Source organism: Capsicum annuum, chromosome 6, assembly GCF_002878395.1.
Source record: "Capsicum annuum cultivar UCD-10X-F1 chromosome 6, UCD10Xv1.1, whole genome shotgun sequence".
NCBI lineage: Eukaryota > Viridiplantae > Streptophyta > Magnoliopsida > Solanales > Solanaceae > Capsicum > Capsicum annuum.
This window is the reverse complement of record NC_061116.1, coordinates 198,565,351-198,584,507: the sequence shown is the minus strand read 5'-3', so window position 1 is coordinate 198,584,507 and position 19,157 is coordinate 198,565,351. Positions and strand designations below refer to the sequence as shown.

Sequence of the window (19,157 nt, the reverse complement as noted above, 5' to 3'; positions counted from 1 at the left end):
GCCACAAGTACTCTTTATTTATAAACCAGATCTAAATTCCCAGGATACTATGTGCAAAGTGATAACAAAAAGCTCTTCACTTCAACAATTTCCTACATCCATTTGTACAGAACCAGCAACCAGGCCTCAATTACATAACCTACTTGATCAATTAAAGAAACCATCCAATTAGCAACCCCACTAACCTATAGCTTATAGTTTGTCCTAAAATATAGTACATTATAGTGAAGGAAAAAGATCACAAGCTGAAATGGGGATCACTATCTCTACACTGATCTTCATATAGATCATCATTTTGATGACTGCTGAGAAGCTGTTTTCGCTTCTTGCCTGGATCCTGAAAAGGCAGCAGTTGCTGCAGCACTCATAGCAGCAGTAGCTGTGCCGGCTTTTACACCTCCTACATCTTTAACAGCACCACCGATTTTGGAAAATGCAGCAATTCCTCCAACAAGGATGGCCCTCAGGGCAATTGCTGGCTTTACCTTAATAGTCATTTCTCTTCCTATAAAAACAGAGCACACTAATAAACCTCACGATCAAAAACAAAACAATGATATTGCTAAAGTAGCAAATAAAGTCACAAGTTTGATAGTGCCTATCAAAAAACATAGTTTGATAGTGCCTATCAAAAAACATCTTAAATTTTCTTATGGACGTATTGAATTGAATGTTTGTATATATAGTTGAAACTTGAAAAATGCTTAATAATATTTATTCAACCGTACATGCTGCATCAGTAATTTGTTGAAATTTCTCCCTATTGTAATAATTTTCATATTTCATTCATGCATCGACTTCAAATGTACCTGCCAAATTCTATGAGATTGCTATATAATTTCAAAATGAACGTGAATAGTACTTGCAAAAATACACTAATACTCAAGAACATTTTCTCGCGAATACAGACTTGTATGTATATATTGTGGTTGACCATAGATCATAAAGATACATAACTTTGACATTTATGTAATTAAAGCAGTTTAGAAATCCAAACTTATGCCTTCAATATTAAAGAATCTCCAATTCCAATCCTTCAAAGATAGCACTTCCTAGCTTTTTCTTCAACCAAAAAGGTTACTTAGTAGTATTATATCATATGATTATGGGGTGAATAATGAGTTGATTATATGTATGGTAGGGTTCATTTTTTGAATTGAGAGCAAAACCACTAGTGTGGAACGTCTTACGAACAACCTCCCTCAACGCCTCTCTTCCCCTTGTGGCTCTCCACCCTCTACATTTTCAATATTTTAAATAAATGTTAATAATATCATATTTAAATTGGATAAAAAAAAACTTGTCCCTTTTCTGTTCATGGACACATAAAGAGATTTTGTCGTTAGGGAAAATTAAGATGAAAAAATGAAGTGGATTTAAAATATGAGATCTTGGGTTCAAATTTTAGGAGGGACAAAAAACACTAATGACTCTTCCCACTTGTCCTAGTTTTGGTGGATAGAGTTGCATGATATTCATTGTTGGTGGGAGGAGACAAATATTTAGCCTTGTTGGACAGAGGCGGATCCAGGATCCGAACTCTGTGGGTGCCAACTGCCAAGTAAACTTATCGATCAAATAACAACAAAGACAATATGTGGCATCTTTCTCCACACTATACTCCAACCAAGTCGAATGTGAACCCTTAAACCAACTTGAAGCAAATTGACGCATTCTACCTCCTATTTCACTTGAAGGATATGGTTTCAAGACAGGTTGACAAGATCCTTTTTTCAATATAATATTTTCTCACTTCATCTCGTATTCGAGGATCATAATCAGAAATAGGTCTTCTTTATCCCAGATTGGCTTTAAGTGAACACAAATCGAGGTCAGTTATAAGATAAGAACGATTGACATTGACATTACTAGAACTTGATAGAGAATAATTAACCTTCTAGAACTTGATTGAGAATAATTAACCTTCTTGAAAAAATTCTCCATCTCAATTCACAAAATTAGAATACTTTCTCCTAAATCAAGATAATTTCAAATTTGAATTTCTAAGCTTAAGAAAGAGAAACAAAATAATTTTTCAAAACAACTTACAAAGAGGGCAAGAAGCAACCAGAGAGAGAGCAAGCAGAGCAGCAGCAGCAAACCTCAACAGTTAAGAACAAAAGAGCGTTTTGATTTGCTCTGATTTGGAAATAGCCAAATAGATTTTTTTTGTTTATTTTAATGTGAGATACTTTATTAACCTTTTTAAACAATTAAATTAAAAAAAAAAGTCAAAAACTAACATTACTTTTCTATTAACGTTAACTGATAAGACGCCTTTATTAGGTGTAAAGTATCTCTTTTTATTGTTGCCTTGTTTTAATGAAACAATTGTTGTCTAGTGCCACTTGCACTAGATAATACTTTGTTATTGTGGGTGACAGATTTAATATATAACTATATTCTTATATATATACAGTGTTTTTGTCGAAGTTTGCGGGTGACGTGTCACCTCCACGGACCTTAATAGATCCGCCCCTGTTGTTGGATATGATATTTATTGTTGGTGAGAGGTGATAGATATCTCGAAAATTATTCAAGGTGTGCGGCATCACAGTTATTAAAAAGAAAATTAAGATTAAAAAAAAATAAAAGAAGAAGAGAGTATGTGTGACATCCATTAATTGACTCAATTATTGAAAAGCACCAATAACCCTAAATTATTCTCAACTATTTATTGGTCAAGGACTTAGATGCAAGAATGGAACATTAAATTACTCTCAGCTATTTATTGGTCAAGGATTTAGATGCAAGAATAAATGTTCCACCTATAGTAGTAAGACTCCATTGTCGTCACTTATAATATCAAATCATTAAGGAGATTTATTTTTTGAAAAAATTACATCACAATACCAATTATCTTGTCATAGCTATATAAAATTTCATCTCTTTTATTTAATTACGTCTCACCCTTTAAAAATCTCTCATTTCAAGTATTGTATTCAAGATAGTAATATAATGTATCTGAAGTGTAACACCCCGTATTTTTGGGTTAGAATTTAGACTATCATTCCTACGCGTATAGACCCTAACTAAATTATTACTTGTTAATGTATGTGCAGTGATCACTCCTATAGTGTGGGAAAACCTTTGAATATGAATTGAGGTCACAAAAATCCCCTAACTCTAAGACGAAACAATTCCATCGATTAAGTTTTAGAGGATACTTCAACATGGGTCAACTTTCTTCGACCATAACTTCTTTTAAATAATGAACTGGGTGGCCTGCTATATATCAAATGAAATATCTTTGAGTTCTCTTTTCAATGCTACTGATTTCGTCCAAATCCAACATAGGAGTAAAAAGTTATACCCAATTTACTTCAAACAACATTTTTAGCCCCAAATTTATTTCCCCAAATTGAAATCATCCGCCCTTTCTCTCAAGAACTCCAAGAACAAGATTCAAGTATCCTTCTCTTCTAAAGATCAAAAACTCATCCCTAAGATCAAGAATTCCAGGAAACGGATCAGGATCCGGGTCTTGCCTTTCAAATTCTATAGTCTAAGGTACGTGGGATTTTTCTAAACTACATGGGCATGGTGAAAACGTTTTTAATGATGCTATGAATATTGACAAATCATGAATTTGCAATGGATTTTGGAATTATGTTTACAATCTTGCTTTATGAATTATCTAGTGATATTATTGTTTGGTCTTGAGGCCTTTTTTCCTAAATTGATTATTACTTGTATATATATATGTATGCAATTGAGTTTGAAGATTTGATTGAGCGCATGAAAATATAGAATCCCTCTCTTTCTATGATTTCTCATTATTTTCATATGATATGGATTGCTTCAAAATGCATTTTTGAGAAGCATGGTACAAAGGTCTTGATTATTGCTTATGACTTGATCATGGTTTTGAATTGAAAAGAGAGGGTGATTCTTGCTAATATAAATGAAAAGTGATGATTCAAAGAGATTGCATGGGTTGTTACAAAATATTTGACCACCACATGTTTATTGAAATGTCTAAACGAGAGAGCCGTGCATAATTTTTACATAATGATTGAAATATGAATTCTCTTAAACTATTTGAATGATACGGTGGTCCAAACTTTATGTTTTGAATGAAAAGACCGTAACATGATATTTTATGGCTCAGAATTATGACTTGCAAGTGTTGGTATGACGATACCAAATCAGATAAAGCCATGATAAAACTCAGAACAGAATACAGATTTTATTTTAGATTTTAGATTTTGAATTCAGAAAGATGCATGTTTAGAATGGGTTAAAACTTGGCACTAAGAGAGTTAGGTGGTTATCCAAAGAAGGCACGAGTCATATGATTTATTGTCCGAAATCATATTTTACCGATACGGGTATATTATTATACGCTGTCCTAGAGCCCTGGGGCATATCAGATTCAGATACTTCAACCCTTGCGGCAAACTTGGGTTGGGGGCTTGGCCGTCGAGTTAATGATGGATCCTATAATGCTCGTGGGAAACTTTCAAATATATAGGGTATACCACCTAGCTTAGAAGTAATACAAAGAATGACATTGCATTGACAAGATTGTTTTGAGATCTTTTGAAAGGGCCCATGTATTTTAAACTATTTCACGCATAATGTTTTATGACTTGCTCTCACCTATGTTATATATGTATAAATTCATTATTTTGGATTGCTCTACGTACCAGTACATCTGTATTGACCCCCTCCCTCTCAGGATTCGAGGCAGAGTCCCGTAGTCCCATACAACAGTAGATTCGTGTGTGTCAGAAGTTTGCAGCTGGTGAGCCTCCCTTAATTTGAAAGGCCAGTATTAGAGCTTGTTATTGTTGTTCCATTTTGATTCATGGCCCGACTGGGGGCCTTGTCCCAGATTTCAAACAAATGTCATTTTCAGTTGTTAGAGATTTCGCAGACTGATGTTTAGAAGTTGTTTCGAGGTTTGTGGTTTCCATTACAGATTGTTCAATTAAATTATGATAGTGATCATGATTTCGTATTGTTTTATATTTTCGTATTTTCCTTCATATTATATGAACGCGTGTATGATTGCCAGATAGAGAAGGGCGTTCGGGCCTTCACGGTTCGGGATGCCCATCACGGCTTGGACCCCGGCTCGGGTCGTGACAAACTTAGTATCAGAGCACAGTTCATAGTCCCAGGGTGTCTGCGAAATCGTGTCCAGTAGAGTCTTGTTTATGGTGTGTTGTGCACCACACTTATGATCAGGAGGCTACCGGGTATTTAGGAGTTGTTTCTTATTCTTTCATACTCTAATTCGTGATTTAGAGTTATCCATAAGAAAGTTATCTAAATTCATTCCTTGTTCTAATTTCATGTGTCATGCCTCATTGTCGAGGCGATACAAGTCTAAGAGACTAGCTCCCCCAGCTATGTGGTTCTCTCTAATTGAGTTATCCAGAAAAGTTATGGGAAAACACAAGGACTTGAGAGGATTCTAGTAGTGATTCAAGGTGAATTGATTCGTGAATATACTTTTATCTTGATGAAATTGTGCTTTCTAGCCTGAGGTACGAAGTGTATTCAGTCTCCTTTAAAAAAAAGATTTCTTGTTGAGAATGTGATGTTTAAGTATAATGATGTGTAGCATAATATTGGAACTGTATTTCAACTCGAGTAGTAGTGCATTTTAAAGTATCATGACCTATTGGTAGTGAGATGGTCTAGAAGTTGGTGACATAAAGTCACAAGATTAGCAGTCAGAGTGAGGGTGACATTTGCATAAATAAATAATATTAGTTGTATAATCGTGGATTGAGGAGTGGGTTGTCATTGTATAGTGATAGACTAATGTGGTATAATGATAGACTAATGTGCAACAACATTTGTAGATCGTATGGTAGTCTGTGGAGGAAGATACATGCTATGATTATTATTTATTCAGAATAGGAAAGGATCACAGAATGAATGGTTATGGTGGTTGTAGAAATCATTTATAGGATGTGAATATAAAGGGGTAGATTAGTTAATAAGTTGTAAGTAGAGACTCATTAGTGTTTATCGAGTTTTGAAGATCATTGTGATGTGCGATTAGGTAAGTATGTATAATGTGCGAAATTAGAATATGTTGATAAAAATTGAAATGGGTTATATTACAGGATTAAGATCGACTAATCCAATTATGTGACTTTACCACTTTGATGGTGTTTTCTTTAGCAGTGATAAAATAGTACTCTATGTGAGAAGGTATGTAGTAGATTTTTTTTGAGTTGTAAAAATGAGGTTGTGGTAGGGTTGTGATTGTAGGTAGTAGCTAAGTGAAGTATTTTGGGTTGATTTCCTGATTTGATAGATTAGTATAGTATGTGGCATGCTTCGTTGGTGGTACATGATTGGCGTTAAACTATAGGATTGAACTTGAGTGTGAAGTGTGGTGGTAAGAGTAATGATGCATGTTTTGTTGGAATCAATTACCAGGCTTGATGTGATGTGTGAAATGGCCTAGGTTGATAATTTATGAAAAGTTTAAGTGGAAATCATAGAGTATATGTGTACATGAGAACTAGTGTTAAAATGCTGAATTGTGGTTGAATTATTAATGTGGATAAGAGCGCGAGTATATATGAATAAGTTGAACTTAGGTAGCAGGTTGTTACATAAAGTTCTATATGTATAAGTGTTTTGTGTACCCAGATTTCATTCTCGAATCTTGTAGTGTGGAAAATCTAGTGAGTGGTTGTACGGTGTTTGGTAGAGTTGGATTGAAAAAAAAAGGTAGGCAATGTGCGCCCATGGTATAGTCTTACAGATTTTGTTAAGTTGTAGGTTATGTGATTAGAGGTGTAATGATAGTATTCTAAGGAATTGAAGATGGAGTGTTAAGTATTTAGAAGTGTGGGAGTTGATGACTTTGGGAGTTAGAAGAGATTACGATTAGTATCCTTGAAAGGGGATGCCCTAGAAAATAAATTAGTGACTTGGTATTAGAGACTAATGAGAGGAGTTTGTGTTCGTGTATATATTGATACCCCCTTTTGTGATAGGAGTGTGGATGCGTGCGCTCAAGAAAGTGGGGGTTGTAGAGTGATGGCTATAGAGGCTAGCGGAAGTTAAGAGTAGCATTTACAGAAAAACAAGGCATTCATAGTATAGTTCTTTAGGGAGAGTTTAGAGTTTAAGTAGGTGGTGACGTTTTTTATTATGTTGAGAGTTGTGGCTATAGATTTGATAAGGGGGTATGTCCGTAAGTCTAGGAATATGACTATGATCTAAGGGGGAGATGGTGAATTAGAGTAGTTCCCGAATATTCTCAGTGTGGCAAGTTACGGAGGAGAACCATGATTCAACTAGTCGTTTGTTGTTGATGCCTCATCTGTATCTTTTCTTTGTGATGAACAGTCTTATCCAAAAAAAAAGTTCATGGAACATGAACAAAGATTGTTTCTCGTGGGAGGGGGTGATATATGATGAAATGAGTGGCGATGTCTTTGAGCTTGATCTTAGTTGTAGCCAACTTGTTGGGGGAGATTGGTTCCAATAGCAGCTTCTTCCAACTGTCTCATCTCCAAAGGCTCAATCTTTCTATGAATGACTTCTATGGTTCTCACATCTCCCATTAATTCGGCATGGTTCTCGAGCTTGACACATCTTAATCTTTCTAATTCCAATTTGTCAGGTCAAATTCCTTCTGAATTATCTCTCCTCTCCAAGTTATCAGACAATAGTGAGCTCGAACTTGCAGCTTACGATTTCAAGATGCTCCTTTAGAATTTGACCCAATTAAGAGCGCTTCATCTTAGCGATGTGAACATCTCTTCCACCATTCCTCTGAATTTCTCTTCTCATTTAACAACTATAGGTCTAAGGGGTACAAGATTGTATGAGATAGTACGTGAGAGTATCTTTAACCCGCCCAACCTGGAAACACTCAACTTAAGTTGCAATGATCAGCTCAATGGTTATTTTTCAAAGACCAAATGGAATAGCAGTGCATCTCTCAAGGAGTTGGATCTCATAGGAGTAAATTTTTTTGGTAATTACCTGCCTGAATCTGTTGGCTATTTAACTTCGTTGCAGAGATTGGTACTCATTTCATGTAATATATTGGGGCCAATTCCGAAATTCTCTCTGGAATATCATTCGTCTGAAGTATATGGACCTTCAAGATAACCATATTGAAGGACCAATATTCCCTTAGTTTACGGGTGGACTGCAGAATCTGAGCACAGTTAAGCTCTCAAATAACTCCCTGAAGGGTGCAATATCGTCCTGGATATTCTCCTTGCCATCACTGAGTTATCTAGACTTGAGTAATAACCATTTTTTCGGTCAACTTAAGGATTTCAGGTACAATTCAATACTAGTCATTATTGATACAAGCGAGAATCAATTACAAGGACTTCTCCCCAAATCAATCCAGAACCTCGAGAGCGTAGTCTCAATTAATTTAGCACTGAATCCGTTGCAAGGTCCTCTTCCCAAGTCATTTCGAAAATGTTGTCAATCCAACATATCTTGATCTTTCATATAATAGTATTTCTCTGACTAATGAAAACAAAGTCAAGTCTACTGTGCCTCTATCTCTTAAATACTTATATTTGTCTGGCTGTGAAGTAAACGAACTGGATTTTTTTTTTAGATCAGCAAAGCAGCTACAAACTTTGGATCCTTCAAAATAACAAGATTCAAGGAAGAATTCCTGATTGGCTATTGTTAAATTGGATGTCTTCCATGTCAAATCTTAATCTATCCCACAACATGTTGACAAGTATTGACCTGATTCATCTTCTATTGATTTACTGTCCAATTTTCTTTGAGGGAAACTACCAATTCCACCACCCTTCGTAGAATGTTTTTTTTTCTTTTCATATTAAATAATAGTCTCACTGTGGAGATCCCTTTTTCTATATGAAATTTGAAATCATTAAAAGTTCTAGACTTGGCAAGAACCAACTTGAAGGAAGCAATTCCACAATGTTTGGGTAACATGAGTGACTAACTCGAGGTTTTGGATATGCAACACAATAGTCTTTCTGGTAATCTCCAAACAACTTGCCTCTCTTACATCTCTTGCAGTTTTAAATCTCTTCCGCAATCATCTTGAAAGATGCATTCCAAAACGGCCTCAATTTGCTACATTTGGGAACAATGCATATGAAGGCAATGATGGATTGCGTGGATTTCTAATTTTGGGAGGTTGTGGAAGTAACTTGATACTGGAGAAAAACAACACAACTTTTATGCCGAATAAAGAAGGTGATTCTACATTTCTAAGTGAGCTGTGTTGGGAAGTGGTTCTGATAGGATATGGTTGTGGATTGATTATTGGATTCTCCATGGCATACGTCATGCTTTCTTCTAAAAAAAAATTGGCTTTCTAGGATAGCTGAAGATTTAGAATACATAATTAGTATGAGAAATCGAAAGAAGACGCGAGAATCACATCTCATGTCTCGTACCAATCTTAACCAGGACGAGGATTCTTATAAACATTCAAGTCTTACAATGTTTTGATCATGTGCTATAATAAAACACATGCCAAGATCATGTTGACATCAAGTTTCGTTATCTTATGTTTCGTGCTTACACGTTTCCCTAGCGGTTGTCATGAATCTCGTTGACTGCCTTCGCATATTTTGTTGAGGAAAAATGTTCAATGCGATGTTACGTTCTTTATTCTATACTTTTAGAGCTTCAAAAGTCCTTGCCCATTATTCAGGGACGAATGATCCCAAGTGGGGGATAATGTAACACCCCGTACTTTCAGGCTAGAATTTAGACCATCGTTCCTATGCGTAGAGACCCTAACTAAATTATTACTTGTTAATGTATGTGTAGTGATCACTCCTAGTCTGGGAAAACCTTTGAATATGAATTGAGGTCACAAGAATCCCCTAACTCTAAGACGAGTTGAAAACAATTCCATCGATTAAGTTTTAGAGGATAGTTCAACATGAGTCAAATTTCGTCGATCATAACTTCTGTTATATAAGGAAATGGATAACCTGCTATATATTAAATGAAATATCTTTGAGTTCTCTTTCCAACGCAACTGATTTCGTCCAAATCCAATATCGGAGTAAAAAGTTATACCCAATTTACTTCAGCATGTTAGTCTGTCAACTGAGGGACTGTTACAACTTTTTTTTGGTTTTCCTAGGGGTATTTAAGTCTTTTCTCCTCGACCCAAATCGTCCAAACCACATAATATCAGTCCTAAAACAACATTTTTAGCCCCAAATTCATTTCCCCAAATTGAAATCATTCGCCCTTTCTCTCAAGAACTGCAAGAACAAGATTCAAGTTTCCTTCTCTTCTAAAGATCAAGAACTCATCCCTAAGATCAAGAATTCCAAGAAACGGATCAGGATCAGGGTTTCACCTTTCAAATTCTATAATCTAAGGTACGTGGGGTTTTCCTAAACTACATGGGCATGGTGAAAATATTTTTAATGATGCTTTGAATATTGAGAAATCATGAATTTGCAATGGGTTTTGGAATTATGTTTACAATCTTGCTTTATGAATTATCTAGTGATATTATTGTTTGGTCTTGAGGCTTTTTTCTCAAATTGATTTGTACTTGTATATATATATATGTATGAAATTGAGTTTGAAGATTTAATTGAGAGCATGAAAATATAGAATCCCTCTCTTTCTATGATTTCCTATTATTTTCATACGATATGGATTGCTTCAAAATGCATTTTTGAGAAGCATGATACAAAGGTCTTGATTATTGCTTATGACTTGATCATGGTTTTGAATTGAAAAGAGAGGGTGATTCTTGCTAATATAAATGAAAAGTGATGATTCAAAGAGATTGCATAGATTTTTATAAAATACTTGACCATGACATGTTTATTGAATTGTCTAAAAGAGAGAGCCGTGCATAATTTTTACATATGATTGAAATATGAATTCTCTTGAACTATTTGAATGATATGGTGGTCCAAACTTTATGTTTTGAATGAAAAGACTGTAACATGATATTTTATGGCTCAGAATTATGACTTGCAAGTGTTGGTATGACGATACCAAATCAGATAAAGCCATGATAAAACTCAGAACGGAATACAAATTTCATTTTAGATTTTATATTTTGAATTCAGAAAGATGCATGTTTAGAATGGGTTAAAACTTGGCACTAAGAGAGTTAGGTGGTTATCCGAAGAAGGCACGAGTCATATGATTTATTGCCCGAAATCATATTTTGCCGATACGGGTATATTATTATACGCTGTCCTAGAGCCCTGGGGCGTATCAGATTCAGATACTTCAACCCTTGCGGCAAATTTGGGTTGGGGGCTTGGCCGTCGAGTTAATGACGAATCCCATATTGCTCGTGGGAAACTTTCAAATATGTAGGGTGTACCACCTAGCTCAGAAGTATACAAAGAATTACATTGCATTGACAAGATTGTTTTGAGATCTTTTGAAATGGCCCATGTATTTTAAACTATTTCACGCATAATGTTTTAAGACTTGCTCTCACCTATGTTATATATGTATAAATTCATTATTTTGGATTGCTCTGCGTACCAGTACATCTGTATTGACCCCCTCCCTCTCAGGATCCGAGGCAGAGTCCCGTAGTCCCATACAGTTGTAGATTCGTGTGTGTCAGAAGTTTGCAGCTGGTGAGCCTCCCTTACTTCGGAAGGCCGGTATTAGAGCTTGGTATTGTTGTTCAATTTTGATTCATGGCCCGACTGGGGGCCTTGTCCCAGATTTCAAACAAATGTCATTTTCAGTTGTTAGAGATTTCGCAGACTGATGTTTAGAAGTTGTTTCGAGGTTTATGGTTTCCATTACAGATTGTTCAATTAAATTATGATAGTGATCATGATTCCGTATTGTTTTATATTTTCGCATTTTCCTTCATATTATATGAACGTGTGTATGATTGCCAGATAGAGAAGGGCGTTTGAGCCTCCACGGTTCGGGATGCCCGTCACGGCTAGGGCCCCGGCTCGGGTCGTGACATGAAGATAGTATATATCCGAAGAAATTTAATTAACATATCCGAGACAGTATGTATGAGTAAAACACAAGGTATCTGGACCAATGCAGTGTATACAAAATTTCAGATTTTTGGGCAACGAAATGTATTGGGACCAATGCAATGTATCCGAGATTTCAAACATTTTGGAATTTTTAACAATGAAAAGAGTTGGAATAGAGATTAGTTAACTATAAGTGATGGAATTTATGTTGTTTATACTTTGTTTTTTAATTTTAAATAAGATTTAACCACCTGACGAATGTAGTACATAATGTCATTATATGTCTTCATTCTATTCACAATGGTCTCACTAATCTTAACCAACAAGGAGAAACCTTAAACTGAGAACAATTGTCTCCACAAAATGTACGTATCTTCTGTTCATACAGAAGTTTTACAAGTGAATACTAAAGCCAATTTTTTTTTTTTTTTTTTTTTTTTGTAATAGTTAATTCACTATGAGTAAACCATGTGTTAGTTGTCCAAAAAATACACAATTTTCGCACAGGAAAATGATAGTGTTGTCATCACATCATCATTTTATCACTATGCACATGCATGCCACGTGAGGAATTTACATTCTCATGATAAGTCATAATCTATCTTTTAGATATAAGTGTTTGTGACCTGAATTTTATTGATCCAATCCTGAAAAGCTCGGTTGCGATTCATGTTTTTGATTTTTTGTGGGGCCTGTGGTGGTAGCGGTTGAGCTTAGAATTTATTTGTAGGCACGTATTATATAAGTGCGTTTAGTGAGTTGTTTTTGGACGTGTTTATATACGTCATTGAGACTATCATCTCCTCATTGTATTTCTCTCCATTATAGTGAATTCCTCCTCCTCTGCCCGTGGTTTTTCCCGTTAATGGTTTCCATGTAAATCTATGTGTTCATCTTGTTTTTCCTTTTCTTATCATATTTCTTATTCCTATCCGTTCATAACTATAAGCAATTAACGAAACAGTAAAAATTAATAAGAAACAAACCAAAAGAAGAGGGGACAAACAGGAAAAAATAGCAAAGAATAACCAAGTAGCAATGAAGGTTTGCCAAAAGAGAGCTCCAACAATTAGAAACACTAAGGTATTATATTATAGTATGGCAAAAATAAATGAGAATAGAATAGTCATGGAACCTTCAATCAAGCTTAACAATTGGTCGTGTTGCACATATACTCACGGTATTAAGAATTCTATTTGTGAATATGGAGTATTGTTTATTAGAAATAACGCAGTATATGCATACTTAATTTTTTTTTTTTTTTTTTTAAAGGACAAAATGTGCATGGTCTTTGGTTCCATAATTATATTGTTGTTCAAGTTATTACTCCCTTCATTTTGGTGGGTTGGAAATTGAGAAGCTGCCATGGAGAAGCTAACAGTTTGAAAACGATAAGACAAATATACTAAAGAACACATTATTGATATGATTTGGCGAATTCATCTAAAAACTTATTGGGAGAATAATTTCTCCCTAAACAAGACTTTTAAAGATTACATTGTGATCCTATTGTGTTATGATATAAGTAGGAAGATCTTAAAGTAATGAGAAGTAATCACATCCACAAATCACAATAAAGCCTTCCCTTCTATACACACTTCATGATATGCATTGAGAACCCCTAATATAATTTGACCATTTCTTTTTTTCATTTTATCCATTAATATTACATATCAATTTTTAATTATGTGTATGTGTGTAGAGAGAGAAATAGAGATTAAACTACAAAAATACACGTTATAATTTAATTATATCAAAAGTTTATGAGCCTCTCATTTGGTGTAAGTTGGTTACATTGGCTAAAGAGAAAAGAAGGGAGAAAACTCAAAAAGAAAAGCAATCTCTAATCTAATCCTTTTTCTCCATCCCCGCCGGAGACGCAGCACAAATCTCCCTGTCAAAACAAACTTAGTAAAAAACTTATAATTATAATTACAATATGCAGAATCAAATGACCTCCTTTAGCACATCCAATAATAATAATATTGCTATTCATCATCATCATCATCAAACTCCTCATACTTTCATTAGTGATCATAATAATCTCAATCATCACAAGTATACTAAACGTGTTCATAACAACAACGATAACAATCACAAGAACGTTCTTCTTCGTGTTAGTGGTGCTGGCCAAGCCTGTGCTGCCTGCAAATACCAACGTAGAAAGTGTGCCCCTGATTGTGCTCTTGCACCTTATTTTCCTCACGATCGCCAACGCCAGTTTCTGAACGCTCATAAATTGTTTGGTGTCAGCAGCATTACCAAGATCATTCGCCACCTTGATCAGCCGTTGAAGGACGAGGCAATGAGGACCATCATCTTCCAATCTGACGTTCGCGCTAATGATCCTGTTGGTGGTTGTTATCGTATTATCAGAGACCTGCAACACCACATTGATTATTGCAAAGCAGAGCTGGATATCGTTCTTCATCAACTCGCTTATTGCAGGGCACAGGCTGTTGCTGCTGCTGCTGTATCAGAACAACAACAGATATTAACAGATCATCATGCAGCTGATCAGGAATCATTCAATGATAATAATTGTGATGGTGTTGTGAATCAGGCAGACCCTTTGGTGAATTACAATAATGCATCTCCGTATGAACAACAGCCAATAGATCAATACCATCCTCATTATAGTTATTACAATCATCCTCGTGATCAGCAAACGGAAGATGATCAGCAATATGATGAAATTCAAGATGGTCAATTAGATTTAGCAGATATAAACTTCCCTTGGAGTTTGCATGAACAAGAATCCACGTCTACATCGGCTCCCAATTCTATGATGAAGCAACTATCTGTTAATGACCAATGTGACAATATCAAGGAGCCTATTCTTGAGGGGATTTCAGGTTTCGGAAGTTTTGAACAGGACCAAACATTTGATCAACACAGGTCAGTGACTGCACTTTGTTCTCTATTCTTTGATTATTTAGATGTTTTGAGTTTAAGCATTTAAAGGATCTCAAAGATCGAATGATGAATTTAAATAACATATAAATCTCTGATTTTCATTTGTCTGTTAACAGAACTTACTCTGTTTTAAGGAAAAAGAACAGATTAGGGTTTCACGCCTTCAACAAAGATTTCTTTCTGAATGGATCTCTTCATGGCATTGCCAGAGTAGTGTTGCACATTGTAATATAGTCTACAATACATATAGAAATGGTATTCACAATTATAGAACCTAGATCTTGTTTTTATAGTTATTTAAAAAAAAAAACTATTTTAAACTCAAAACCACTCTAATTATTCCCCGACGAACCCTAGTATGGCCATTAAGAAGAAAAGATAAAAAACCAAAAGGAAAACAGGTTATAGCATAGTAAGAGTTGCTCTTCTTTTTCGTTGATTCTTTCTATATTTTGGACTATAGTTGTGACACTTGTTCATTTCATAATGATAAAGCTATTCAACAAGGGAACAGACTCCCATCGAAGGAAGAGGATGAATCCATACAAAATGCTGGAAGATCAAGATCTAAAGGCGCTGCTAATCTGTTTACCTTCACAAATGTTACTGCGCTGAATTTTTGTAGTAGAGAGATCCGCAAGAGGAAATTTCTAAGTCAACCGACTTCACAATTTTGCCCGAACTCCCAACGAGCAGTGTATATTTTGTTCTTCCTTTCTTTTAAGTGTCAACCAATCAATCAGTATGCAAAACTAGCTTCCATTCGTCTGCTGAGGTCTTCACTCATCATAAAGCTCATGCAGTTCGAATCCAGATGGTTTTACTGGAAAAACAAAAACTGATAATTTTAGATATGTGAGTAATAAATAGGCAGTAAGAAAATTAGATTTACTTGTTTACTCGTGATTTCATGTGCCAAATTATAGTGATGGTGTACATTCACTATTCTCATTTCTTGATACAAATAGTTTAACTGGGAAAAGAAAGGCATCATGAGTTTAGGTTTGCAGAGTTACTAGATGTTTCATGGGTCAAATGCTAGTTGTACTTTGTTTTCACTACTCTAAAGCAACTTCCCTTGATACATATTTCACATTCTTCCTTGTCTGTGACAAAACTGAGGTACAAAGACGGCCAAACTTCATTATTTTCACCATTTCCAGCTCATTAAAAACATCATTTCCTTCATGTGCAGCTTAAAATAAACGAGATTTAGTTCTAACGGTATCCAATCACCAATTTGTATAAGAAACTAAGGAATCAGCATACTTACAGCAACCATGAATGACTCCCTACCCAACTTTTCCCATTGCTCCTTTTATAATTTCCCAGTTTCTACAAGCTCATAGCTCCTTCCCACATGGCAACTCAAGCCTGGATAAATCAAACAGTGAATCATAAATTTATCGGTTCAATCCAACTATTCCTTTCTTTTTGTACGAAAATACAACTGAATCCTATCCATCATGATGGCTCATCAGACTTCAACCCCGATTCAGCAGATTAGCGAACAATTAGTACTCTTAAAACATGCATTGAGACTTCAAAAAATAGTAAATACAAAATTATAGCAAGTAAAAACATATCAAGTTGCGACACCTTTTTCCTGGAAAATGCGATCGTAAATACCTGAGTAATGAAGTGACCGCACAGCAAACTCGTATATGGCTGACCTGTGAAATACATAGACAGAAGGGAGGTCAGCCGTTCAAATAAGTTTGACAAATGGCTTTGGGCAGGTCTTTGGTTATCAGAAAATGGCTTCGGGCGGGTTTTGAGATCAGGTCATAGTTTTTCAGCATCAGGCATAGACATAATTCTTCATGATGTCTAATACAGAAATTGTTCTTGTTCTTCTACACATTGCAAAGCAAAGCTCTTTTGAGGTGTGCATCCTTCCCTAGACATATGAAGGCGTAGAATGTTAAGCATTACATGAACATCTTCCATCTCTGAGTCCATAGGTTGTCCTGCTAAGAACATGTAAACCTTCTTTTTCACCTCAATCCAACTTTGTCCGGGAGCTTTTTTCAAACCCTGTGTCTTCGCTGATATCCTCACATTTGCTGAATCCTTCCACCTTCCATTTACAGCATACAAATTACAGAGCAACATGTAGCTCCCCGTAATCCCAGACTCAAGGTTGAAAAGCTGAGCAGCGGTTTCTTCTGCGACTTCCGTGTTTTTATGCATTTTACAAGAGTTGAGTAGTGCTCCCCAGACACAGGCATTGGGACTCATTGGCATAGTTTGCACCATTTCACTAGCCTGCTGCAATAGCCCAGCACGGCCAAGAAGATCTACCATACAAGCATAATGCTCCATTTGTAGTTCAATTCCAAACACTTCCTTCATCTGATTGAAAACTTTATACCCCTCATCAACAAGGCCTGCATGACTACATGCAGAAAGAACTGCAATGAAAGTAACTTCATCTGGCTTAGTTCCAGTGCTAACCATCTGTTCAAATGTTTCTAGGGCAGTAGTACCAAGTCCATGCATTCCATATCCAGAAATCATTGTGTTCCATGATATTAAATCTTTTTCTCCTGTTCTTTCGAATACTGTGTTTCCTTTCTGCAGACTACCACACTTCATATACACATTAACCAACCCATTTCCTACCAAAGTGTTTTTATCCATTAGAAACCTTATTGAATAACCATGGATTTCCATACCAAGATGGAAGTTTGAAAGCTCAGAACAAACTGATAAAACACTTGAAATTGTAACATCATTGGCCAGTATTCTATTAACTTGCATACTTCGAAAGATTTCTAAAGACTCCTCATGCCTCTCAGCGACAGCAAATGCCCCTATAACAGCACTCCAACTTATGACGTTAGGTTTCATCTTTGGATCATCTAACTCTTGCAACTGCAAAAATAAAGAATATGCCTCGTTACATAAACCTGATTCTGCATAACAAGATATTAAGGAATTCCAGCTCACTATAGTCTTAAATTGCAATCCGGAAAACAGACATTCAGCCTGTCTAACACCACCACCTTTCCCATACGTACACATTAATGAGTTTATCACAATAGAATTATTCTCAAATCCCCCCTTGATAACATATCCGTGTACTGTCTTACACTTATCAATCGCATTGTCACCAACACAAACTGATATTACTACAGCAATTGCCTCAGCAGTAGCTTCAACTTGTTTCTTTCTCATCAAAACAAAAATCTTCCATGCATCCTCATGACGTCTACACCTAGCAAAACTAGATAACAACGATGTCCAAGTCACAGAATTCGGTTCAAACCCCTGAGTTTCCATCAGCACAAACGTCTTGTAAGCAGCATCACAGTCAAAGTTCTGCGCAAAACCTGAAAGTACAATGTTCCACGATATTTGCGTTCTCACAGACATTCCATCAAACACTTTACGTGCGATATCCATATGCCCAATCTTTGCATACATAATCATCAATTCATTACCAACATAAAGATGATCTCTAAAGCCCATTTGCATAACATGACAATGCACCATGCTGCAAATTTTCCAGTCACTGAACATACCACATGCCCTAATAATCAACGGTAAACCAAACCCATCAGCCAAATTACCACATTCCCGCATTCTCCTATAAAGCTTTAAAACTTCTTCACATTTCCCATTTGATACATTAGCCCTCAAGATCGAATTCCACAACAACAAATTCGAGGAACACCCAGTTGGGCAGTTTTCAAATACTTTCTGAGCTTCATTAACAAGCCCAAATTTCGCATAAATTGATATGAGTCTTGCAGCTATAAAAGAAGAATTTGATGAACAACAGATGACGATCTTTGCATGAATTTGCTTCAGTTGTTGAAGATTAACGCCGCTATGTTGAAGTAAGTAGTCCAAGAAATCAACAAGCTGATTTTGGGTTTTGTATGAATGATTGGGTGATGAGTTACAGTGAAAATAATGTGTGAAGTTTGAAAATGGAGGCAGCGAAATGACACGCCTTGAACAACCCGACCAACAACTTTGAAGCATATCCTTGTCGGAAAAAATGTTTCTTTACATGAACAATAATCTTCTTCTATATATAGCTTCGGGCGTATATATTTGCGTATAGATATGTATTGTACATGTATAATATATGTATATTTGAATTTTTAACCAAAATAAATCATTTTTAAAATCAATTCAGCCAAGTAACATGTTCTTTTGAAAATTTTACAAAACTAGTATCAAATGTTTTTGGCACTAACGTATTTTAAAAAAAATTACCGGATCAAAACGGTATTAAGTAAGAATCATTTTGGCTTAAAACGTTAAATCTACATCAGACTCTTCAGAGTTGGATTTGGC

General features: G+C 35.7%; 2 protein-coding genes and 3 long non-coding RNA genes across 8 annotated transcripts; 3 read left to right on the top strand and 2 right to left on the bottom strand.

Annotated features, from left to right (window-relative positions):
• Positions 1 to 59: 59 nt before the first annotated feature.
• On the bottom strand, positions 60 to 1,527 carry LOC124899311. Its single transcript, XR_007056631.1, has 2 exons — positions 729 to 1,527; positions 60 to 505 (listed from the first exon to the last, which is right to left on the bottom strand). It is a non-coding gene; the product is annotated as an uncharacterized LOC124899311 (long non-coding RNA).
• Positions 1,528 to 2,952: 1,425 nt separating this feature from the next.
• Positions 2,953 to 4,971, top strand: LOC124899310. Its single transcript, XR_007056630.1, has 2 exons — positions 2,953 to 3,510; positions 4,682 to 4,971. It is a non-coding gene; the product is annotated as an uncharacterized LOC124899310 (long non-coding RNA).
• A 360-nt stretch (positions 4,972 to 5,331) lies between these two features.
• LOC107876084 lies at positions 5,332 to 11,788 on the top strand. Its single transcript, XR_001675958.2, has 2 exons — positions 5,332 to 10,328; positions 11,499 to 11,788. It is a non-coding gene; the product is annotated as an uncharacterized LOC107876084 (long non-coding RNA).
• Positions 11,789 to 13,042: 1,254 nt separating this feature from the next.
• Positions 13,043 to 18,929, bottom strand: LOC107876082 (putative pentatricopeptide repeat-containing protein At1g17630). Of its 4 annotated transcripts, none has more exons than XM_016723082.2 (4): positions 16,476 to 18,929; positions 16,120 to 16,220; positions 15,439 to 16,041; positions 13,043 to 14,401 (listed from the first exon to the last, which is right to left on the bottom strand). In XM_016723082.2, exon 1 carries the CDS (start codon positions 18,837 to 18,839, stop codon positions 16,677 to 16,679), a length of 2,163 nt encoding a protein of 720 aa, XP_016578568.1. In that variant the 5' UTR covers positions 18,840 to 18,929; the 3' UTR covers positions 13,043 to 14,401; positions 15,439 to 16,041; positions 16,120 to 16,220; positions 16,476 to 16,676. The 4 variants fall into 4 exon arrangements, with proteins under 4 accessions (XP_016578568.1, XP_047269679.1, XP_047269680.1 ...); XM_047413723.1 differs by having other exon boundaries at positions 15,439 to 15,669; XM_047413724.1 differs by having other exon boundaries at positions 14,046 to 14,398; positions 15,439 to 15,669.
• Positions 13,870 to 15,930, top strand: LOC107876083 (LOB domain-containing protein 22). Its single transcript, XM_016723084.2, has 2 exons — positions 13,870 to 14,828; positions 15,342 to 15,930. The coding sequence occupies exons 1-2, from the start codon at positions 13,870 to 13,872 to the stop codon at positions 15,382 to 15,384; spliced, it is 1,002 nt and encodes a 333-aa protein (XP_016578570.1). The 3' UTR covers positions 15,385 to 15,930.
• Positions 18,930 to 19,157: the final 228 nt, after the last annotated feature.